This window comes from Rhipicephalus microplus, chromosome 4 (genome assembly GCF_043290135.1).
Source record: "Rhipicephalus microplus isolate Deutch F79 chromosome 4, USDA_Rmic, whole genome shotgun sequence".
NCBI lineage: Eukaryota > Metazoa > Arthropoda > Arachnida > Ixodida > Ixodidae > Rhipicephalus > Rhipicephalus microplus.
Window position 1 is genome coordinate 19,772,821 of NC_134703.1, and position 26,162 is coordinate 19,798,982.

At 42.9% G+C, this 26,162-nt stretch overlaps 1 protein-coding gene across 3 annotated transcripts in view; it reads right to left on the reverse strand.

Annotated features, from left to right (window-relative positions):
- Window positions 1–2,444: 2,444 nt before the first annotated feature.
- LOC119171667 (serine/threonine-protein kinase SIK3 homolog) overlaps window positions 2,445–26,162 on the reverse strand; it is an 83,868-nt gene continuing 60,150 nt past the window's right edge. For 2 of the 3 annotated variants that reach the window (XM_037422461.2, XM_075892243.1), the window contains 7 exons: window positions 23,024–23,166; window positions 22,261–22,525; window positions 20,608–20,723; window positions 19,079–19,188; window positions 12,066–12,196; window positions 6,599–6,732; window positions 2,445–3,962 (listed from right to left, as the gene is read on the reverse strand). In XM_037422461.2, coding sequence (XP_037278358.2) covers window positions 2,790–3,962; window positions 6,599–6,732; window positions 12,066–12,196; window positions 19,079–19,188; window positions 20,608–20,723; window positions 22,261–22,525; window positions 23,024–23,166 — 2,072 coding nt within the window. In that variant the 3' untranslated portion in view covers window positions 2,445–2,789. The remainder of the gene's footprint in view (window positions 3,963–6,598; window positions 6,733–12,065; window positions 12,197–19,078; window positions 19,189–20,607; window positions 20,724–22,260; window positions 22,526–23,023; window positions 23,167–26,162) is intronic. The other variant, XM_037422462.2, reaches the window with a different exon arrangement.

Here is a 26,162-nt window from a genome sequence, read left to right on the forward strand (position 1 = left end):
CACTCTAGGAGGACGACTGTTTTGCCTACTCATGAAGTGTTCCTGGATAAAGAGTGGAACAACAATATTCACTTTGAAGCAAGGCTTACTAGTGATTCAGCGACAGACACAAATCCATGTCTTTCAACAAAGTAATTTTCATTTGATAACTTCTAGGCGCCATTGGCATCTTCACTTAATAGCTTTTCTGATGGCTGGCAAGACATAAGACAAAATCTTTGTCACATGGTTTTGCTGTGGTACCATTTTCTATGCCCTGTGAGTTGTAGTTTGTCCTTGAATGCCCCAGTGGCAACAAATGTACTGCCAACCTTACAAACTTCCAGAATACACCTAAAAAGGATGACTACTGCTAAATGAAGCTACCAGAAAATTTTTGAAATTTTTTAAAAGTTCTCTCTATATACCAATGTTACTGCCAAATAACCACTTAGAAATGACATATGTCACCTTATGTAGGCAAACAAACAGTCAAAAACTACAGGATTTGCATGTCACGGCTTGCATCAATGGTATAGCTAAACGCTAGTCTGAAGGTGGGCAGATACTAGATAATGTGGCGCAATCATTCAACGCTGTAAATGCCAGAAAATGGCAAACGAAATCTAGTCACTTTGGTTGCAAACTATACACATCTGAAAGGCGGGAATACATTGCAAATTTCGTGGGAACTTGAACCAATATATCCGACACAGGTTTTTCAACTGACAAGTCTAATGTTGCATCTGGATGCTCAGAGACATCAATTGTTTACCATATTCTTTCGTGCAACATCTCGCCTACCTATAAAACAACTCGTGGACTGCAACATTTGTCAAAATCCCACGGACATGACACTGCGGACGCTTAATTATGGGTGGAAGAGATAGTGTGCACTTCTTGAAGCCCAAGTTCTAGCAAACAATAAAAGAGCTTTGAAAGCCGATTCTGATGGTGCTACGCAATTTCTAAATGAGGCAGGTGCTGCACAGAAAGACGGGACCCAGTGTATCAGCAAGCCACAAGTAGAGTAATCCAGTGATTTATCATTTACTGTCCACCCTTGCTAGACTTGGTGATCATTTTGCTTGCCTTTGATCTTGCTTCTTAGACATGAGAACCTTCTGTTAAAAGTTGAATGCATCATTCTACAAACAAAATTTTAGAGAGCTTACACTTATCCTATCATTGTTCTCGAGTTTGTTACATTCATTTGCAATTTTTTTTCTCAATACGCTGTACCAACTTAAAAACTCTTCTTATGTAGAATATTAAAATGTATAATCTTCCCATTAAGTAACAATAACATATATGAATAGCACTCATAAAACTGAGTTTAGACAATAAGTAACTGTTGATGCTGATTCCCACACAAGTGACCAACATATATCTTCCTGGCCATTGAAAGATCCTTAGATTACTCAAACAACATTCTTCTCTGAATGAAAAAAAAGTAAACACATTTTACAAAAACAATGATGATATTGTCATCTATGCAGTCCACAACAAATCTACATGACTTAGGTTATTATTAATTGCCTTTCACTTTCAAGGGATTGCTTTATAAAATTTAAGAACACGGCTGTGTTCATGGCAAAACATATTTAAAAATGCTTCATTCTTCTCGTCCACAATTAATAGCCCAAATTAATTCTCTTTCTTTGTTGGCCTAATGCAGGTTTCATGCAAACATTACGATTCCTATACCATGCGGCAACATTGCACAGAGGTTTGGTCTCAACACTCGGTAACAAGGCACAAATAAAACAAGTTTGCAAAAGAGCAATGACAAAGCAGAATTAGCCCAGCAGATTTTAAAGCATTATCAAGGGGTCTTTAAACAGAGCTAGACTTGCTCGTAAATTCTGGTAGCTAAAGGTTGCTAAAGAAAATGCAAACATAAAATTTGAACATAGGCATTCATCAGTTTTGGCATATGCCCTAAAGTCTGTTGCTCTGTCACTGTCGATTTAACCTTTCTCAATTCAGAAGAGTTTATAAACAGTCAAAATGTAGCTTTCACTTACCCATTCATCCACACTACTTGCTACAGTGAGGGTTGTATTGCATATGCCCTTTGCTAGTATGGCTCGGATCAAACTTACATTTTTTTTCACTGAGTTTACTGCGCTAATGGGCTTTCCCACACTGCCTTGGACTGTATCACAAAAGGGAAGAAAAACTGTACAGAATCACAAAAAGAATTCACAAATGCAATGAAGAAACATATGTTGAATGTCACATGGTTATTTCCACACTACCCTAACAATAACGTGATACTTCTTGTTCGCTTACTTAATTCAGCAAAGCAAATAATGTATGTCCAATAAAAGATACAGCTTTGTCCTCATTGTCAGTCATATTAACTGACACTAAAACAACAAAAATCAAGCTAATCCACACCAAAAGGGCTCCTTTTGCATTCACATTTACAGACACACACACACACACACGTACCCCTGAGCACACACATACAAAAATGAAAACACAGGAAAGCTTATTCGGCATTCTTCTGACACCACATAGCAATCTTCAGGTGAGGGGCCATATCAACAGGCTGGTTCACTATCGTCAAAAAGAAGCCTTTCAGACTCAAATGGTGATCCCACAGGGTGGCCATGGAAGAAAAAGGTTGGCCAGAGAGGACGCGACAAACGGCAGACCCATCTAATCAAGCCAAGGGCCCAGCACCCAGTCTCGAAAAGTTTGGTGCTGGTGCAACCGCTGTAACGGAGGGCAGGCACAGACGAGCACAGACACGCACAGAGGCACTGGCAGCGCCGCTAAACTGGCGGCAGGCTGTCCCGAGATCACAAGTTCATGCACGCCACGAGCCGCTGGCACAGCTCACTGTACTGAAGACTGTCGCCCGAAATGCGGCGCATCTTAAGGCCACACTCATCGGGGTGCGGTCCATCGCAGAGTTCCAGCTCGATCTGAACACCGGCTGCTGGGTGCTTGAGTGCCAGCCCGCGCTCTGACGGTTGTAGAACGAGTGGCAGCTCGGGCGCATGTGCATCCAAGCGCCGCTGGATGTCCAGCAGAAGGTCGCCACCTGTTCCTCGATAGGGCGAGATGCCCCGACCAAGCAGGAGGCAAAGCGAACCACTGGGACTTTTTTGAAGGGGGGCTTCGCCGCAGCATGCATGCAACGGTGACGGCGGGAGTGCCCAGGCCGTTGCGGGCAGCTCGTCGAGGGGTGTCGCCTGCCAACGTACAGGCGAGTAGGCCAAGTCGAGGGGCAGCAGCGAGGCCTCCGAGTAGGCCGTCGCGGACGAGCATGACGAGGGAGATGTGGTGGACGACGAAGACGACGTCAGGACCTCCTTGCCTAGCTCGTCAGTCACGCTGATGTGTGGCGGGAAGCATCGGCCAATGCCCGGGAATGGCTCAAACACGGCAGGGCTAACCACGATCTCTGGCCGCAGGCCAGGCACCCGCAGCGGACCGCCACCGATGCCACCATTCTCAGTGGCGTCTTCACGGATCATGCCCAGGTTGGGGAGGTTGGGAAACACTGGTGGAGGGCTGTTTCGCGCCAGCTGCTGGGCAACGAGGCTCTGTAGTCGTGGGTGGGCGGCATCCGAGAAAGGGGGTGGCGAAGCACCGGCTGCATTTTGCGGGGACGTACCGCCACAAGGGTATGGCGGCGACGCACTAGGAGACGTGCCTCCGGTGTCTAAAGGTGGCGACCCACCGGGACCCAGTGGATCCGGAGAATATGGATCAGGGCAGAAACCAACGGGGCTTCCCTGACGCTGCAGGTGAAGCCGCTGCAAGTGCTGTGACAGGGTGGCTGCGGGGCTTGGTGGCCCAGCTCCGTGTGATGGACTCTGGTGTATCGGTGAACCAGCTATAGAGGGTGGCGATGAAACTGACGAAGCCATCAAGGATGGCTGCAGATGTGCCATCTGCTGAACATGCAGTGAATGTCGCCGCTGTATTTCAGCTTGCTGCTGGGCATCCATTGGACAGCAATGCCTCTGGAAAGTTGTCAACACAGATGTGCAGGTGTTTACATTTTTTATACACTACCAATAACTAACTCGATGACATACACAGAAGACAACTAGCCAAGTTAGTGCAAGTGCTGCAGGTTTCTTTGATTTGGACTATGTGTACAGTCAGTATCGAAGGAACAGTAAACGGCACTAGCACCAATTCATCTTTATTGCTGAAGCTGAACGTATCTTTATGAATGAAATTTACCATTGCAAACATTTTTGAGTTGGTACACACAGTTTTTAGGTGACGTCACATCCAGATTGCTTGACCTTTGTTTTGCAGCCGCCGCCATAGCATGGCGCCTTCGAATCGTAGTCAGAAAAGCAGTGAACGTAGTGTGTGTTCCAACGGTGCTTTCACAGGTTGAAGAAGTGACAAAGTTGGGATTTTGCTGAAATTAGTTCGACATGCTTGTAATACCAACCAGAGCATGGTTTGAAGCAAGATTAACGATGTGCAGCAGTGTGGACATGTTGCACCTCACAAAAAATGCAACCACTGACCTGGAGTTACTACTACAAATTACCAATGTACATTTTAATTAGGGGTGTGCAAATATTCAGAATTTGCAATATATTTCGAATAGTGTACGCTACTCGACTGCATTCGCACTGGAATTTTACTATTCTAAGAACTGGAACTTCCGAGTGACGAACGCTGTCAACATCCATCTCACAGAGGCCCCTTCAGATTTTCAGTAAGCTTCACCCAATGAAGCCTCGTACTGCGGCAAAGCCGTCTTCCAGCTTTGCTATGGTCGCATATGTATTGACTCGAAAAAAGCTGGTTCCAATTAGAGATGACATATGTGGCCGAGGTGGGGCTCGATTAATACCGTTTTAGACCTGCAGTTCAGGCAGCAAGTTCGAAAAAAAAAAATCAGACGCCAAAGTCTTTTAGCATCCAGAACTTCTGATGTTCTTTCTTTCATATTAACATCTAAGAGGCAGACTTAGAACACCGGACTCTGAGGGAGCACGCCTTTGTCTGTCATATCAGTTGGGCTTTCACAAAATCAACCTTGTCAAAAGAAACACCTTCACAGTTCTATCTCTGAAGAATATGCTTAGGAATTCCATCCAACTTTTCTTTCTGCAATTTTGCTTCAAAGTATTCGAAAAATATTCTAGAAATATTCCTGAAACATTGTATTCGATTGAGTGAAACATTGTATTCGATTCACACTCATACTTCGATATTCGAGTTCACTTTGCACTCAAACTTTTGCTATTCGCACAGACCTATTCATAATCACTTATTTCTGTCAACGAGCTACAATTCTTTGAAACAAATAAAAGCTTAAGAGGCACTGGATGGTCACAATTACTTCATGAGTGTGTTCGTTATGCATACAGCAGCGAAGCAGTTGTCACAATGTGCCATCGAGTGTGAACCACGAGCAGATTAGAACAACTTCCTGCCAGTTAGCACATGCTTATATTTAAAAAAGAAGTGAGATAGTTTCCAATTTTTTTTTTTACTTTGGGGAAAATGTTTTACACACAATCCGCGACAGTTCTACTGTAAGTTCGCAAGGCATGCACAGAAGTGTACCCCAATTTACCATCTAGTGAGTGTAAGCATGAAGAAATTTAAAAGAATCAACAGCATACATATCATAAATATATGTCTCAAGCTGAGTGCTTTAGCAGAAATTCGAGTGACAATTAACATCCGACATATCCCGTCTGCACAAAAAAACAGTCCGTGAATAATTGTAAATGTGCAGACAATGCCGTCTAGCTGTCAATCTATAAAGCCACAAACGAACAATTTAGAATACAGATTATTTGTTATGCGGTTTATTTTTACATAAAGCACTTTCAGCGTTTTCCGGAACCACCTTTATCTCTTATAGAATAGCGACCAGAGATGAAGAGATATTGTTTAAGTCTCCCCTATCAATGCGAGCCAGCCGAACGCATCGCCAATTTTTTGAGTACCTGCATTCTCTCGCATTGTCACTTTATCATTTTAGGCGTACAAAACATGTCGATGTCACACTATTTGTGAGTACACTTCCAACAATATTGCTTCTTCTATGACAGCTGAACTCACCACAAATCAGCACGGCTGTCCCACTTGGTAAAGCACAGAAAAATGTGTATGCACAAACTGCAGCAGAAGGTAGCCGAGACCAGCAAGGAGCCTGATTGATTGATTGAATTGTGGGGTTTAACGTCCCAAAACCACCATATGATTATGAGAGACGCCGTAGTGGAGGGCTCCAGAAATTTTGACCACCTGGGGTTCTTTAACGTGCGCCCAAATCTGAGCACACGGGCCTACAACATTTCCGCCTCCATCGGAAATGGCCAGCAAGGAGCCTAGCTAAGGCGGCTGTGTTCACCGAGAGTGGCTTTGGCGACATGTTGTTACATCCGCAAAACTATGCACTGAATAGCTCCCCTCCCCCCCAGCCCAAAGAAAGGGTGACAAAGAAATAAGCAATGTAGGTTTTGTCTATATTCCGCGTTTCTCTGATTTTACCCATGTTTCAAAACACTGCCACAGTTACGAATGTACATGTGGTTACTTAACTACACTAACACTCCTCTGCTCACCAAATGTAAATACAAGTGTGTGGTGCATACAACACAACAAAAATTTGTACCTGCAGCTGCTGACACTCCTGTTGAAGGGCCTTGATTATGCACTTGTGGTCACCAATGGTCTGATTGTAGATCCTCTCAAGCTGTGTCCGGTGGGGGCTGACTGAGGGGCAGCCGTCACTTGCTCTCCTGGGCACTGAAATGTACATCAATGCAAGCATGACCCAACAAATTTTAATTAAGGTTATCATTCAATATGCCATTGGGGCTCTATCCAGAGTGCATTGGAATTGAATGAATGTATGAAGCTGAATTTCTACTGAACAGTCGAACAGTGGAGGAGGGTGAAAAAAAAAAGGTAATGGAATAATGGCTTGAGAAACCGCAACCTTATTATCCAGCAGCGAAAGAGGTGAGCAATGTGCTCGGTTGCGATGCCCAATGTTTCAAGATACGTCGTGCTTGATTGCAACCAGTCGTCTCATGATAGTCTTCATCATGAGGTCTGAAGTGCTGATAAGCACAACCTTTTGGTGCAGTCAATGTCATATACAGCTGGTCCGAGACACGCTTTGTCATGCTTGATTGCAACCAGTCGTCTCATGATAGTCTTCATCATGAGCAATGTGCTCGGTTGCGATGCCCAATGTTTCAAGATACGTCATGCTTGAATGCAAGCAGTCGTCTCATGACAGTCTTCATCATGAGGCCTGAAGTGCAGATAAGCACAACCTTTTGGCGCAGTCAATGTCATATACAGCTGGTTCGAGACATGCTTCAGCGATGTTCACGACAAGCATGGCGCACAATCGTAATCTGATTACTCAGGTTTCACTTACAGCTGCCAGACTGAAGTGTAAATATACTCTACATGATCGTCGACCCATGCACACAAAAAAAGGGCAAACACGTCACTAAGCAGCACAAATGTCGACAGCTCTGACCTCATGATGCGCAAGCCACAGACGGGGTTCTTTCACAGCGAAGATCGGACCAATGGCGAGGATTTGCTGGAGCATCATGGCTGATGTGGCTAATCGAACGTCTAAGAATGAACTTCAAAACACTCGCTTTTTGTAGGCTTGTTTGTGAATGGAGGACCTAGCTAAAGCGGGAAATTCATGGACGAAAAAATGCTGTAACGAGCTCAAAATGATGGAACACGTTTGCGCCGTAGCAGAGCTCCAACTTTTTTAGAACATAATTCAAAATATGCTAAGAGATCCTCTGCATTTTTTTCTGTATTTTTACTTCAAAGTATTTGAAGATTATTTCAATTCAATTTGCACTCAAACTTTATTATTTGAATTTGCTTCACACCAAGATTTCACTATTTGCACACTTCTAGTTTTATCGAATGCAGCAACCACAAACTTGAGCTGCCAGAACAAGTGGTGCGATCTAATGGCAGAATGTGCAACCAAGCGAATACACTGAGAAGCAGCTGTGGTCTACTTCATCAAAGACGAATGGTGATTCTAGTCTACTCACAAATGCGTTGAAATAGCAGCTATCACTGACCAGAGCTCCAAAGAACATATGCAGGTTGCAACTTCACCCACACGCATGATATGGCTGCTGCGGCATGGTCAACTTTTCCTGGAGTGTCTACTCTTTGGTTCTTTCACACTCCACCCTGGTGGGACTAACCTATCTTGCGCGATTTCCCATTTTTTACCAACTTTTACACCATGCGATCCTTAATGACCAGCAGTTATCTTGCCTTCTCACTTCATGCCCTGTCCATGACCGTTTCTTTTTGATTTCGACTATGATATCCTTAACACCCCTTTGTTACCCGATACATTCTGCTCTCTTCTTGTCCCTTAGTGTACCCATCATTTTCCTTTCCATAGCTAGCTGGGTCCTCCTCAACTTAAGTTGAACCCTCCTTGTAATTCTCCAGGTTTGACTTGCAGAACATGGGAGAGGCCTTTGTCCTGCAGTGGGCGTAGTCAAGCTGATGATGACATCGTGCGTAGAAAGTACTGCTAGGCTGAGTTTCAGTTTCGGTTTTTTTTTCCAATTATTTCAAATTATTTAGCAGTTTGCCAGGTGTTTCTACTGCTGGGCCTATCACAGGAGCGTGTCACCATTACTTTGACATGGTAAAAAAATCACTAAAGTTGTCCCTCAAGCAACATTTTTGTACTATGCTTAATGTTTAATTTCTAGAGCACGTCTTCTAATAATCTTCAATTGACAACAACTACCCAGCACATATTCAAGTAGGCTCTTATGTATAGGCTGTGATTCGGTGCAGAATGTTCTGGAAAATTACCCGTCCAAGTATGACAAGTTTGTGTAGAAGTACACTGAGAGCCGTCACACTGGAATGATAAAGCAGATGCTTAGGCACACTATTTAGGAAAATGAAAGTCAATTTTGTCTTTATATTGTTGAAATTCACCATTCCATTTTTTACAGATAATGTTTCTTATACTTTAACAGTCTCAACCAGTTCATTGTTGTATTAGAAGTTTCCTTTTCTGAATGAACGCTTTTTTCCCACAGAGCTTGACTCCTTCGAATCCAAAGTGCACCCAGTATGAAAGACAGCAAGATATAATACTTTAGCATCAAAACCGCATAGAGCTAGGAAGTAAAAAAAAATGGCAGGTCCCACGAACAGTGGGAATTGATTATATGCGAAGCACGAATGAGGAAGGTGGATATGCCACTCTAAAATCAGCACAATGTTACGAAGTGGAGGTAAATGATGTCGTACATGACTTACGTGCCATGATAATCATGTTCGGATGTGTCGTTTACTGTGGTCTATTCACGTCACGTGATACCAAATTTAGTATACGTGGAGCTAGCGAAACGGCCGCGATCACGCTATTAGAATGGTATGTTGTCATTTTCTTAAACTACACGCTTGTCAGGATTAACATGTTTGCACCAGTCATATACTTTCGTCATCCATTGACGTCACGGAACACCAAATTCGATATATGTGGAGTTAGCGAAACGACCTCGAGCGCAGCATGAAGGGCCCAATATACTACAATGTAGCGTTGACACACACGCACGCTGGGCACAGCGACGCTACGTTAGCAAAACGCAGGCACTCTATAGTCTGACGCCAGGAACGACCGGCGCGACCAGCGTCCGTTGGCGCGGCCCGACAGCAAACAGCGCAAAATGCGACGTGCTGCATTTCGCGTCAAGGCGTTACCCAGACAGCACTGCGTCTCCCTCTTTTCGTGACGGAGGGATACCGGACGCGCTGAAACGCGCATGCGTCAAAGAAATGCAGTGCGGCGCGTGTCTGCGAGTATATGGCAAGACCGGCATCTGGCGTGGAAACACCCGCGTGACACGACAAAATGAACGCTGGCAAGCACGCGCACCGCACCACGTCGAAATGCATTGGCGCCTTGACTGTGGTATGTAGTCATGTCCTCACATGACATGCATCTCATGATTATCTTGTTTGCACCAGTCACATATCTTCTTCATCCGTTGAAGTCACGTAATACAAAATTTGGCATATGTGAAGCTAGCGAAACGGACGCGAGCACATCATTAGTGTGGCATGTAGTCATGTTGTTACACGGCACGCATATCGTGATTATTAGGTTTGGATGTGTCATTTACTTATGCCGTCCGTTCGGGTCACATAATACCGAGTTTGGTACATGTGAAGCTAAAGAAACGGCCGTGAGCCCATCATGAGGGTCGCATATAGTTATGTTGTTACATGACACGCATCTCATGTTTATCATGTTTGCACCACTATCACACCTTCGTCATCCATTCATGTCCCGTAATACCAAGTTTGGTATAAGTGACGTTAGCGAAACGGCCGAGAGCGCCTCACGAGCGTGGCATGTAGTCATGTTGTTACATGACACGCATGTCATAATTTTCATGTTAGGGTCAGTCGCTTGTGTTCATCATGCAAACATGTCATACCATACCAGTTTTGCAACATGCCATGTGAACGAAACCACCACAAGAGCTGCAAGACCACGAAACGTTAATTATGACATTCATGACATACATGTAATGATTTTAATGTCATGACTAGTCAAATATGTTCTTCATACAGTCATGTTATGCCATACCAAGTTTAGTATCAATACCAGTATTGGACCGGCCAGGAGAACTAAAAGTCGTGGACAGACGGACGGACGGACGGACGGACGGATGGATGGATGGATGGATGGATGGATGGATGGATGGATGGATGGATGGATGGATGGATCTGGCTTTTACAGTTTGTTGGTATTCAAATCTGGAATGTTATTCCTTTTGAAATAAAAATGTGTTCCGATTTCACTAAGGCACTAGAAAAACATTATTTAGAGGAATGTACTCATTCATTATTGTTCTGTCATAATCAGTCTGATGACTGTCTTGATTTCAATATGTAAGTAGGTGTTTATTCCGTTTTTGTTCTCTTGTGCATTGTAACGGTTTAGTGCAGTTATTTCATGCACTGTAATGTTTCTTTGCCGATTATTTATTACATTAGATTGTAAAAACTTTAGTTAATTCTTTATTGATATTGTATAACTTCCTAGTTACACTTTTCCGAAGTGCCTTTATAAAATCTTCCTTTTTTGGATTTTGGACCCAAACTAGCCTATGGCTATGGGTCCACGCAGTGTATGCAAATTTTTTGTAAAAAGTGTGACCAATAAAATTCAAATTCAAATTCAGGTAGGTAGGTAGGTAGGTAGGTAGGTAGGTAGGCAGGTAGGTAGGTAGGTAGGTAGGTAGGTAGGTAGGTAGGTAGGTAGGTAGGTAGGTAGGTAGGTAGGTAGGTAAATAGGTAGGTAAATAGGTAGGTAGGTAGGTAGGTAGGTAGGTAGGTAGGTAGGTAGGTAGGTAGGTAGGTAGGTAGGTAGGTAGGTAGGTAGGCAGGCAGGTAGGTAGGTAGATACGCCAAAAGTCGCCGAAGTTCGCTAAGAAATGCTTCACATCTTAAAAAACTAGGTAGTCCACGAGTGCACAGGAACTGTCATCGGCAGGAACCCGTATGTTCCACAGAAATTGGGCAAGCCCTACTACTCGCCAGTAATACACTAAAGAGAGAAGAAGCAATGCGAGCATACACTACCTTCCTCAAGGGCCTCCATGCTTGCACTAGTTTCTCTTCAGGTTTTCTCAGCTTATACGGCTGGGAACACTGTACCCTCCGTACCATATTCCCAGCCGTACAAATAATTCAAGTGCTCTTAGTATCCTCTTAATCAACGCCACCAAACACGAATTTCAAAGCGTGAATCTCCTAGCTGTGGCCATAAAGGAATAAAAAGCTAAACAGAAGATACTTCAACAGATCCCAACTCATGATAAACACTGGGACTGCATTTTTCAGCTTATTTCTTAGCTTTACTGGTTAGCCATCGGTAGGTATGCTTGAGCAGCGTTTTTTCTATGCTCGTAGATGCTCAGCGTAGAAGCTCAGCATTCAGTAAACATAGGCAGGCAGATGTTCAAAGCACCGATTCACATGCAGGAATACTATTGGCCAGCTAAACAATGCTGAATGTGAATGCTGGAATGTATTTCTACCTGGCTGTTTTTCCATGACGGTCAACAGACCAGACCTTCGTTGCCGAGGCTTCCACTGGGCATCCTGCACTTCCTCTGCGTTGCCCATGGCAACCGTATGCCTCCTGCCATGGCCTCGTGCTTGAAGATTCCTGCATAAGGAAAGCCGAAAATGTTGAACTTTCAGAGCATGCCAGCCAACAGCAAAGTTTTTAAAACTTTGCTAAGAGCTCCACAAAACCAGTTCTGACTAATAAAGTGCATATTTCTTCAACATTGTATTTGAGGCGATTCAAATTCTACAGCTGAACCCCTTTATAAGAGACATCCACTTGGGAACAGTTGTTGTCCCTTATGAGGCGACTGTTATAAGAAAGGTACAACCCTCTTTTTTCTAATGAACTCTTATTTTAATATAGGCACACCAACAGAGTCTTCCCTGCTTTCTCTTACGTAAGCGTCTCTTATAGAGACGATCAACTTTATCTTCGCGTTAAAGGGGCCTTGCAATGCTTTTAAATGTATTCATAAGTAGCTTCATTCAAGGTGTCTACCAATATGCTGTTTCAAAATTCCCTGACTTTTCCAGGTTTTCTATGATGATTTGAAGCAAATTCCATGACCTTTACATCTAATGCTTGGAAAGCTCTGTGCACTAGAAACAGACCCTCAAGTGACAGAAAAAAATCAGGTGCGCCTATAAAATAAGTAAATAAATGTACCACAAGTACTCGAAATGTTCCAAGCTGTAAATATGAAAAAAATATGTATATCTGGCCAAAATGAGACCTCCGAGTGAGAGAGCAAGTAAGTTGCCTGTTTAATGTTTGGAAGAACCAGAAAACAAACACACCAGTTAAGGGGAGATGCTACTCGAAGACACTTTTTCTTCAATATTCACCCTAGAGCAATGAAGCTTGAGCTGTTTATGGAACTTTTTATGCTGATTTCAAATATATAATTAGTTTTCTTGCAAGTTTCACACTTTTAGCTCTGCAACATGACAAAGTGAAAACCTTAACCCTTTTGCCACTCCTCTTTTCATCCCTAAAATTCTGTAATTTTTTACCATTCATAGTTTGTAATGCATCAAATAAAGTGCAGAGTGCAAATAACTAATTAGGAAGCACATACAAAATATGTAATACGCATGAAAAATAATAGACATAAAAAGTCCATATTTCACCTACCCTAGTAAAGGCATACATACAATTTTTTTATTATACAATAAAATATTAAAATTTAATCTAGATAATTGCATTTGTCATACTTTGAAAAAAAGTTGGGCAAAATTTCATGCAGATCCGAGCCCTATCAGTGCCCGAAAAAAGAGGGGCACATTGAAAAAAATGGCAAAATTTGTGTTTTGAGAAAAACGAGTTTTGAAGTTAAAATTGAGTTTTTATTTATGAAAGATATTATTAATTCAGATAAATTTGCACACCAAAAAAAAAACAATCTTTTTGTATTGGCCACTGCGGCTAAAATACGCCAGCACCACGAGTTTGTCCCTCTCGGCGTTTTCGAGCCTTCTTCTCACAGACAGGGCCATGAAACGCTTGACAAACTTCCGCTCCATCTGGCAGGCGTTGTGTCTACTGCACGCTAGGAAGAAGTTCGACGGGAGTGCGAAATCCAAACTAAGTCCAGGGTCATGCCATTTTGCAGCCATGTTTGTGCCACATACCGTCGTACATAATGGCAATGTCGTCCCTGCTAAGTTCTCTCACTGTGAGCTCTTTCGACCTCTCAAGATTGGCGCTGACGTCATCCATTGCTACATCACGAACTTTCCGGCTGACGGGTGTGAATGACTTTGATGCATTGGCTTTTGCAAGCCAACAACTGCCGCAAATCGGACCAGCTGCTCGTAGCCTGTTCCTACAGAGCGTGCTGCACAACGGCTTCCACTTGCGAGCAATGCCTTTTTTCATTCAAAACGGAGATAATTACACAAGAAAAGCATTGTTCAGCTGCGCTGCTCGACAAGACATGGACCCCGCAAATACCATATAAACCGGAATATAAGTCAAGATTTTTTCAATAAAATAATAAGCTAAAGTCGCCCCTCGTCTTATATAGCGGTGTCTAGCCGAAAGTTCGACGCTGTCGGGCAACATATGGCTTGCACGTTCTTGTGAAGCCACACACGGTCATATCCGCATCCAAATCTAATCGCAGTCTGTTTTTTTTTTGTGTGTGTTCGTGATTTGCTTCCGATCTGTTCTGAGTTTTCGCTCCGCTTGACATTGCGCTGCATATTTAGTGGCTTTTTTTTTTTTTTTCTTCACTGAATATGTCTAGCGGTGTGAGAAGGCAGTACTCAGCCGTGTTTAAACTAGGTGTTGTTAAGTTCGCAGAAGCGAACGGGAATATGGCTGCTCAGCGTCGCTTTGGTGTATCAGAAAAAAGCGTGCGCTATTGGAGGGCACAGAAAGGGAAGCTGCAGATGTGCAATCCTCGAAAAATGTCGTTTCGTGGACGAAGTGCTGTTCATCCGCAGCTGGAGGATAAGCTAGCGGACTTTGTGCGGGAAGTTCGTGCGCGCTCGCTGCCAGTGACCGTGAATACCATTCTCAAGAAAGCGGAGCAACTCGCTCGGGAAGCTGGGCTCACGAGAGAAGAGTTTCGTGCACCGAACTCTTGGGTGCGTCGATTTATGCGACGCAAAAAATTTTATCTCCGGCGGCACACATCTATCTGTCAAAAGTTGCCGGAGGAGTTCGAGGACAAGCTCATAAACTTTCAGCGCTTCGTAAACCGGCTTGAGCAGAACGACTACATGATGGGGCAGATTGGCAACGCCGATGAGACCCCCGTGTGGTTTGACATGCCTTCGTCGACCACGATCACGCAGCGTGGCGCCAAGGATGTGAAGCTGCTGTCCACTGGCAACGAGCACTCGCGCTTCACCGTCATGCTGGCATGCACGGCAGATGGTAGAAAGCTTCCGCCCTTCGTCATTTTCAAACGCAAGACAATGCCGAAGGAAGTGTTCCCGCCCGGTGTTGTCGCTCGCGTCACAAAAAGGGATACATGGACGAGGCCATGATGCTCGAATGAATACGAGTGGTGTGGAACCGTTGGCCAGGTGCACTGCTGCGTCTTCGCAGCATGCTGGTGTTGGATGCGTTTCGTGGCCACTTGACGGACGCAGTGAAACGCGCACTCGGCAACGGGAAAACGGACCTCGTTGTGATACCAGGTGGTATGAAGTCCACCCTCCAGCCGCTCGACGTTGTATTAAACAAGCCGTTCAAGGACCAAGTGCGGCTGGAATACCAAGAGTGGATGTCCGGCGACAACTCCAAGACACCGACGGGCCGCATATAGAGGCCTCCGCTTGCGACTGTTTGTGGCTGGGTGCTTTCCACCTGGCGCTCCTTGCGGGATTCCATGGTGGAAAATTCTTTCAAGAAATGTTGCATCAGCAACTCGCTGGATGGCACTGAAGACGACGCACTGTGGGAGGCGGCCAGCGACAAACTCTCGTCTCGAGAAGACAGTGGTGCTTCGTCGGACGAATAGGAGCAGTTGCGATAGTGGTAGAGAGGATCTCCGACGATGGGGATGCAGTGCGCCCAATTCGCAAATAAATAAGGTTCGGCAGTTTTGGGTTGTTTTCCTTTTTTTTTCGGTAACCTGAACTTGGGAGGTCGACCTATATTTCCACTCGACCTATAGTCCGGTTTATACGGTAGGCTTCGCAGCACATACAGGCGCGCAGCGGCCACTGGCGGTCCGCGATTTGTACCATGTGATAAGCCAGTCGCGGCGCTCAAAAAACACGCAGAAGAGTGATTCTTTTTATTATTTCTTGCGCTGCATCAGCGAGAGAAACTGTTGTTATTTGTAGAGTGAGGCTCGAATCTTCGACTCATGCGATCAACAATGGCTAGCCGCGGCGCATCATCGGCGGCAAGGTGCTCGAAGACTGCACACTTTCGACCTTTTAACAGGCACCTTGCGCTCTTTAGATGAAATTTTAAAGCATTTCCAGTTAAGTCTCGATTAAGTCTGTATTATATTTTCATAACAGTAGAGGTACTAATCTTATCATAACAGGCGAAAATAAAAAATCGGTAATTTTGAAAAAAAAACTCGCGTTTGTCAACCCACATCTCCCCTTAAAATTAACTTCAGCTAAAAGTTTAAAGGAGCCCTTGATAGTCCTACAATGCAGCCATGGCTGCAAGAATAGGTAGAAGTTGCACTATCTCATGGCATCTGTGTAAAAGGAGGACGCCGGAGCCCGGTCGGTTCTGCCACTGGAATATATTCTAGTTCACTATAATGGTTATGGCCCAGGCCACTTAGGATGTGGATTGGATTGAATCTGATGCAAAATGGACTGCTGTATTTACTGTTGATTTGCATCCCCTCCTAAATTGCACACCTTTTGCATATACTTTTCAGAAAAAAAAAAAAAAGAAACTACCACTCGCGTATTTTATGCACCTTGTATTGAACAATGACTACCGTATTTACTCGTATAATCCTCACACTTTTTTTGACGGAAAACCAATGCAAAGTTGGGGGGTGCGAAAATTAGGCGGGGAAGACTTTCCACGAAAACGTACAGAGCGAAAAAAAAAACGAAGTGGTCGCAAATCGGGATTCTCACACCAGCAACTAACAGCAAGCTTTGAGAAGTACTAATTAAAACTTACCTCAACAGTAAAGGCACAGGTTGAACACAAGGCAAGATTTATTTGAGACACAAAAAGTATGATCAAATAGTCGAGAATTAGAATACCATACGCAAAGCTTGTGGGCGTTACGGGCGTAGCGGTAGCGTTTGTCGCTCAACAGGAGCCCTCAAAAGGTAAGCGTAGAACGTCAGTATTGGGCTGATGGCTGTTTAACAGAATCGTCCGCAGTTTCCTTCTGAAGAAATAAAGTTTACCATCAATCCCAGTTTTAGGCACACGGCAGGCCCAACGCATCTTGGTAGCTTTCAGCTGCCGTCACCAGTAGCGAACACAAAACTCGTAGACTCTGAAGGGCCTACCGGCGATTCTGTTGCCGTTGTTTAGTGCATGATCTATCACTTTGAACTTGAAAGCAGCGTTGTAGCTTCAGTATCGCCCCATAACGTGACAAGATTACCAACACAACATACAAAACACGCCGCAATGCGCACTTTCCACTTTGGCTTGGCTTGGATTGGATCGAATCTCCCTGCAATAATAGTACGATTGATGCTTAAGAGATGGCACGCACTATCATCATCAGTGACTGGAACAAGCAGATGACATTATTGCGGCAGTTTTTGGGGGTGCGATAATTACTCGAGGAAAAAAAAGAAATTGTATTTTTGTTGGGCGATATGGGGGGTGCGAGAATTATGCCAGTGCGAGGATTACGTGAGTAAATACGGTAACAACGTCGCAAGAACGCAGCCTTACTCCATAACTTTCTTTCTTTCATTCTTTTCTTTTCCGCAATGGGCACATGCATGTAGATGTTTTATTTCTCTGGGCTCTGACACTTAGAATTCGACAAAGTCATCAGATGTCTGCAATGAAAGCTAAGGGTACCGTTTACAGTGATGATGTTTGGACATGGACCGGCAAAAAGAAATCTGTCAGGGCGCAACAGCCCCCTCAATTCCATAGATTTATCACAGATGCCAACGATTTAATTTCGTTTGTGTACTCTTTTTCAATTTATTTCGAATAGAATATTGATGTACAATGAAAAATGGGCATATTTATCATGACCTTACTAACCTGCACAATATTTTTTTTAATTGAAATAAGACCACTATGCAAGTGCTTTATTATGTTTTTTTTTCCTGTTGAAAGGAAGTCGAAACAGCTTTGATAAGTGGCAGTATTTGACTTTCAGTAGAGTGCAAGTGATAGCCTGTAAAGTACGTAACATTATTAATTACAGTTAGAGTGTACAAGTCAGTAAAATAAGCTTTTAAGCTTAAAAAATGATCAATGAATTTGAGAATCATATGTTCATTTAAAGGGTTTTTCAACAGCTTTTCAAGTAGTTATGGAATGGATTCACTAAAGAAGCTTATTGCCTCATGAAATAACCCCCGCCAAAGCTTTTATAATCTGTCCAGTATAAGTGGAGTTTTGCGATTTGCCACATGCTGCAATTGCATTCTCTTTTCTTGTACCACAAAAGCACTTAAAGCAAAGCCGGGAGAGATTGCCCGGCGTTCAATATATCTGAGGGCGGCTAAAAATACCGTTCGATATAAACGTGTGAATTTCTATACTTCTACAAAGGAATTTCAAGGGGTTAACTTGCAAGTTCAATATACCCAGAAATTCAATATATCCGGGTTCGATATAACCATGTTAGACTGTATTAGCTTACTGCTTCTGGTCTTACTAATATCCATGTTGCTGTTGGCATTGTTACGCAACTGTAAACAACTGGTTATATCAAACATATGTATAGCTGTTTAATGTATGTCTGTGTGTGAATTTGTACAAATCTGTAGCACCACTTTGCAATTTTTCGTTCAGGAAAACAATTACAACACAGTCACCTTCCCTCCGCATGCTTTGCATAGCATTGATTCCCAAAGTACGTAGGATCTGCTGAATTGTTTTATTACTGGCTGTGTAACACACACATGGACAAGAAAGAAATGGACACCATAGGCACCATTGCACTCATGGTGTCCATTTCTTTCTAGTCCGTGTGCATGTGTTGCACAGCCAGTCAAGAAGCGGTACCAACCAGCCCAATCGTCAGGAATGTTGCAGGTAATTTTTCCATATTTGAGGCCTGCAAAGCTTGATAAATATTAAATGTAGATACTGTGCCCAATTTGACTGTCAAACGAACGAGAATGAAGGCTGTGCTGTGAGGAGGCAAGCAAGATTCACCACCCCTTTCTTCTTCTTGCTGCAAACTTCTGTCAAAGAAATGAAATTAGCAAGCAAGAGCATGACAACTGGCAACATGCTACAAGAAAGCTGAATGAAGTGCCTTTACCAGCGATAAGCCATTGTGTAATAACTCAAGCAGATCAACATTAAGTATTAAAGCAAGCCACTACCAACCATGAGATGGCATTGCTGTCCATCTGCTCTTCCAGATCCTTGCCTTCGTCGCCAAGTGTAGACAGCGGATGAAGAGACTGCGGTACAGCAGAACTCACGGCAGACAGCTTCTGGTTGTAAGAAAGAAGACAGTAATCTGAGAAAAGGAAGTTCAACAACCTCCTTTTCATTTTCACAAGCGCATGCCACGACAAAGACTGCAAATGCATGACTACTGAAGAAGTGCCCACATTCAATTTGCTGAATGGTACTGAGGTATAAGCTTCAGCTATTTAATTTGTACTAATAATAATGAACAACACAAAGGCTTGCACCCAGAAGGCAAGAGAATAGGTGCTTTGTTTTGCTGTTCATGCTGTTCAAGTAGTTCATAACGCTAAATGAGATGTAAAACAAGATGAAGCTATTGTACTTCCCCTACAGCTACCATTCATTGCACATCGTATTTTCTTGTAACTTTTGTAGGAAGCTTTATGAGTAGTTTTGCATGTACAGAAAAACAGACTCGCTATACAGAAACAATTTTATAGAAGTGACTTTTTTGTGTCCTCATGTTTCATGTAATGCATAATAAAATATCACCCATCCAATGTCTTCTCATGGTTGTCCATGAATTTCATATTCTGCACCTCTGACTCTTTGCAGTCATATGCCAAACCATTCCTTATGTACGAAAATAATATGTTCAGATATCTGAAAGTCTTTAAGACATGTACTTGCTTGCACCCACCTATTGTTTTTTTTTTTTTTGCTGATTGTGGTGTTTTGTGGTAGCTCTGTTTCACCCAAATCAAGCTCAACATATTTCTCTAAACCTTTCACATGTGTTTTTCAAGTTGAAAACTTTGATCTGATATGAATAGTAATCGCTGATGCGATTGTTAATAATCAACAATTTTGTTAACTACATCTGCTACACTGTACAGTGGCAGCACTTATACGGAAGCATACACAAAGACATTCGTACACGATTTTCATGACGTGATTGAAGAACCAGAAGGCAGTGCTCTTCCCATGTGCAGCATTTAACCAAAATAATATGCATAAATTTATCGATTATGAGGGCGATTTTAATCTCAAAAAGAAATACATGTCATATTATTTGCATGAGTGGCAAATATCTTTGTTAGTGAACACTGGATAAGAAAGCAAGAATAAAAAAGGAAAAAAAGAATAAAAAATAAAAAATAAAAAGAATAAAAAAAGAAAATGACACCTAGGATAATCGCACATGAGTGCTGCTCATTAAAAATCACTCCCGAGAGAAAATCTCAGCAATAATGAACGCTTTTAAAAATATATGATTAGCAACATGGTTGTTCCCCGCAATGCTCTTACTTTTAAAGGTGATACCTTTCAATTGATACTCGATACAATCTCTATTGTCTGTTTCTGATGCCGGTGTCCATGCATTCAAGCACCTTCCTTCTTTTTGCCATGGATCCCTACAAACTAAGATCCACTTTATGCCACATTCTCAACAAAGAATACTGTTGCACAGCTAGGTGCAGTGCAGCTTTCAGACTTACAGGTGAGAGGAGCTCCTTGCTTGGAGGGTGGCCATACTGCCCTTGACACATATGACGTTGGAAGAACATCTGTATGTTGGCACCACCATCGGAGGCACGCCGGCCAAAGCCCATGACTGTTGGGAGTTGAGAAAGACAAAACACCCGCAGAAAATTTCACGTGAAACATCCAAGAGATTCACTGTGCACAATAAACATGGCTCGCTTCATTCGCATCACAGAAATTTTCATTATTAAAATAAACATGCTTTTTGGCAGTTGACTCCCACCACCAAAAAATCAAGCTTCACGCAATGAAATAATCAGCAGTTAGTGAACAAGGAAAGCTGTAGCCGAGATTACATATGATTAACCAGGGAACTTGTCATATTGTCATAATGCCCTTGTGGGAATGTTGCCTCCAGACTTTTTTTTCTCAGAGGCCACTGAAGATCGCTTCCATGTCTTTATCGACCTGTGATTCCTTCGTATCATAACATCAAATTGCACAATTTATATGCCACGTGAAATGAAATTCAGCATCAATGTACAAGGCTTTCGGGGTACACAAACTATTTCAATGTGATTATCGCACTTTTTCAATTTTTATCTTCGAGAGGCCATTCAGCTAACTGCATTTTACTTGGTTATCATGTTTGGAGCATTTTATAATGTTGTATGATCCCATTAGAATTAACACAATACAATTTTGCTCGTCTCTGTTGTTGCACTGAGTTTGTTTTCTATACTCTTTGATTTCCACATTCTAAACACTGCAGCTACAATGAACAGCACATGATTTCTACATCCTAAACACTACAGCTACAATAGACAGCACACGCAAAGGCTCCTCATTAGTTTTGACCAGTGCTCTTTTAGTATGCAACTACATCAAAGTTGTACATGCTTAGAGCAGCAGGAACCACAGTGACTGTGTTTTCAAGCTTGAAAATCACAGTGTGCTTCGAAATCACTGCTTGTACTCTTATGCCAGCAGCTAGCACAGCTCTGCCCCAACTGAGATTTCTTTGTCATCGTTACTGGTCTCTTCGTTCACGCTGCCTATCCACCACAGCCTACCACAATTGCATAGATTCACTGCTTCTAATTTCACAGCATCACACTTAACAACATTAAGTCACTGTAGCTCCCCAGAAAGTACAGCACAAAATCACTGCAAATTGTAATAGCTTAACATGCTTCCCATGTATACTAGTTGGAGCTATGTTACATTCAGTATTAGAATGCTGTCATTTGCCATTGTAATATACTCAATACTAGTTGGAGCTATGTTACATTCAGTATTAAAATGCTGTCATTTGCCATTGTAATATACTCAGTACAGTTGAACACCTCTACAATGCATGTCTTTGAAATGAAATAGCCTGTATAATGAAGGATTCCTTAAACTGAAAATGAAGCTATACTAAGAGTGTTGCAAGGTGCAACCTTAGAGAATAAACCAACACTCGAAACAAAGTACTATTTCAAATGGACCAAGCGCTTACTCATACACTTAATGAATTTGATTGCAATAATTATTTTGCCAGTCATTGCATATTTCTTCCTGTTAACCAGCTGGGACACCCTCTATAAGCTACAATAATAAAGTGAACAAACATCTTGCATGCAGTGCAGCTAGACACAATGCAGTGCTGATGTGTAATTACTCACATGCTCCCATGGCAGGTGGTGGCTTGAGCAGGTGCTGGTCCTTGACAGAGAAGTTGTGTGGCGGGTGGTGCTGGACACGGGGCAGGTTCTGCGGTAGGTTGGTGTGGGGCAGGGCACTGACAGGCATGGCCCCCACAGGGGGCGGAGGGGGGCACTCTCCCTCGGGGGGATCCCCAGGCCCCACCGTGTGCCGCCGGACCACTGCCGGCTGCTGGTGGTCAGGCCACAGCTCCTCACTGTCGGACTCCAATTCGATCTCCCCAAACTGTGAGTGAGCAGAAAAGGGGCAAGAAGAAGCAATTGACAGCAATCTTAGGGCAAAGTGGCACAAGGACAAGAAGGGAGCGCACAACATGTGCGCTAAATATTGCCTAACGTCTTACTAACAAGGCCGAATTTCTCTGCTTGTGAAGCAATTACTTATGTCTATTCCCATCATTACATAGCAATACAGAATACGATAACAGCATCACATACACCTCTCAATATAGTTGAAATAAGGTGCTAAAGCCACAAGTTGTTTTCCCACGTTCATTCAGATGTAACACTAGGAGAGCGAGATATGATGAACACCTGTTTTACATGTCATATAAATCTATTTTTCATATGCTATTACTAATTGGTTAGTCCTCACGCTTTCTTTAGGGTAGAAAGGGGGGCATCATTTGTGTTGATGCCATGCCAGTACACCTAATTTTTTTACTCACGAGACTAAAGGTTTTCACCCTCAAAAATACAAGAAAGTTATGATTCAATCATGTACCTTCTCTAGCGACTGGTCACCACTCAGCATGGGCTGCAGTTCTGGCATGGGGCTCACGGTCAGCACAGGACTTGGCATCAGGTTTGGCTGTGGTTGCTGCTGCGGCTCCGCATCCCTTTCAACAGGCTGTGGGTTCTTTTCAACTACAAAACACCCAAAGTTGGCAAAATGGTCAAAGGCAGCACAGTAAGCGAATAAGCACCTAAATGTTCACCAGTGGCGGTGTTACAAATATTTACTGCTGTAATTGTGCACATTGCAAAGGCATGTGCTAAAACTAGCAAAAAAAAAAAGACTCCCAGTCATAAAAGAATCTACACTACCCTATGTGGTAAACTTCATGCTGTTTCATTCTAAATTTTGTACGAGAGTTGTAAATGGAAATATTTTAGAGCTAAAATGTGCATTGCAGTCTTATCCTTACGTTAACGGCCAAAAATCTAGTACAATTTCATGTTGTGTAACTAGGAAACAATGGTGTCATGCAGTAGTTCTGTAGGACAGTCTTCCTTTACTGCGGAGCTACAGCCTGAGCATAAATTAGCAACAGTAGATGACTTACATATGTGCGTGAGATCAAGAGAATCCAATTTAACTGGGTCAGTTGTCTAATTCAGACAGTAGCTAACTGGTCATCTATATTCAAGTAAGAGTTTGCTGCCATGAAAGAACTACAAAGTTTTTATTTATTTATTTTATTTATTTATTAATACTGTAACTCTCACTTGAGGGTCATTACAGAGAGGAATATAAACACAAAACAAAAACAATACACAATGACAAAACAGACATTACGTTTCATGTTGCCCGTAGTACAATTCTAGCGAACACTCAAACGCTTTGACATTTGCGCTAGTAACAGCGTACTCTGGAAGTCTATTCCACACTTCTATACTATACGGAAAAAAAGAATTTTTAAAGCCATCCAGACGCGCCCAAAAAGGCCTTATTGGGTGACTATGGTTCAACCGAGCTCCTCGTTTGGGTCCACGTTGTATGTATGTGTCTTTATTTATTCTATATCTGAGCTAAGTCCTAGTTGCTGAAGCTTAAAAATTAATTTGCTATGAGGAACTTTATCAAATGCTTTGGCGAAATCTACACAAATGACGTCTATTTGTTGTTGACCTTGGAGAGATAAATAAAAATCATGAACTGTTTCTACCAGTTGAGTAACAGCTGACAACGCCTTCCTGAATCTGTGTTGATGGGGATAAAAAAACTCTTTTGACTCAAGAAAAATAATAATGTGCCTTGCTATGAAATGTTCTATGATTTTGCAACACACAGAGGACAGTGAAACGGGGCGATAATAGTTCACATGAAGCCGATTGCCAGCTTTGTATATAGGCTTTACAATTGCAGTGCGCCAGTCTTGCAGTAATGAGGACGTTTCAAGAGATTTTCTGAAAATGATTGTTAAATAAAAGGACGACCATTCGGCATACCGTCGTAAGATTTCTCTGGGAATTTCGTCTGGTCCGGTTGCCTTTTTAGTGTCAAGCCCTAGCAAGTGACTGAACACCCCTTCCTGGATGATAGCAAAGGGCTCCATTGCGCAGGCGCGCGGGCAGGCCTGGTCAGCATCCACCTGATCGGTTTCATCTCTAGTGAAGACCGACTGAAAGAACTGGTTGAAAGAATTTGCTATCTGCAGTTTTTGCCTCACTGTCTCGGGTCCAATTTTTATCTGTTCAATTTCTTCTTTTTTATTCCTCAAGTGAAGCCAAAATTTTTGAGGAGAAGACTTCATGAAGTCAGCAAGGGTTTCAGTATAAAACTTTCGTTTGGATTCTTTTAATGCTGTCTTTAACTGTCCACGCAATTGTACGATTGCTACCGAGTTGGTTTTGTTTTTCCGCATGCGTTTTGTTTTTCGTTTGATATGGAAGATTTCCCGGGTTATCCACGGACTGCGGTGTTTCGTTTTCTTTTTACGAGTTGGAACAAATTTATCCGTACAATGCTTTATAATGATTTTGAAATGTTGCCATAACTCTTCTACAGATTCTGAGACAGAAGCAAGTTCAAACTCCTGAAGGGACAATTCTAATTAATCAAGTATAGACGTGTCATCGGCCCGTGCAAAATTTTTAATCTGAACCGGGATAAATGGCCGCTTCTGCGGCTTTGCGTCTAGTTGGATATTAACAGTTATCAGTTTGTGGTCCGATATTCCCTCTTCGACCGATGAAGTGCTATGTGTCACTCTGCGTGATAGGAACACTAAGTCGAGCAATGTTTCTGAATTAGCAGTTACTCGCGTATATTCTTTTACAAACTGTGTTAAGTTATGAGAGAACATTATTTCCAACATTTTATCACCACTCAGAGTATCTATATGTCCAGGTGTGACACTTTCCCAATTTATATGCGGTAAATTAAAATCGCCAGTCAGTATCAACCTCGTGTTGCCATTCTGAAATTTGCACAAGAAACTGTTCAGTTGGTCTAGGAAATCAGGCGTGGTACCAGGGGGCCTGTAAATCGCTCCGACAATAAAAACCACTTTTTCAACGAATATTTTGCACCAAACCGTTTTGGAGAGGGAGCAATCAATTCTTTCTGTCGTAATAGGCGACTTCACAAGAATGGCCACTCCACCACCCCGTGAATCCCTATCCCACCTGTGTACAAGATATCCGGGGGGAATAATACAATCGTTGGGAATTGAAGGGCTCAACCATGTTTCGGTTATGACAGCAATTTGTGGGCTATGTGACAGCAACAAGAATTCGAGTTCCGTGACCTTATTTACAATGCTACGAGCATTTAGTACAAGCAGGCGTAGCTACGATTTTGGTGCAGAAGTGGAAGGGGAAGTGTTTGACGCAGATGCGGCATTCGAGCGGGTAGCAGGGGCTGCTCTGCCATCCCTCTTGCCTTTGCTGTTCGAAATCGCACAACGCTCATTCTTGTTCTGATCCCAAGTGCAGAGCTTATCGTTTATTTTGAGCTTATCGTGAGGTGACGCGATGGGGTTAGGACATCTTCAGGCTTGATTAGGATGTCAGCCAATGGAAGCCATCTTGATGCAATAGCTTAGGCTGTGTTGAGGGGAGGTGCGAGTCGAAAAATGCAAGTTTTCTAGAAAATTACATAGTTTTCTTTTTGTATGCTTTCATAAGTTTAGTTTGTC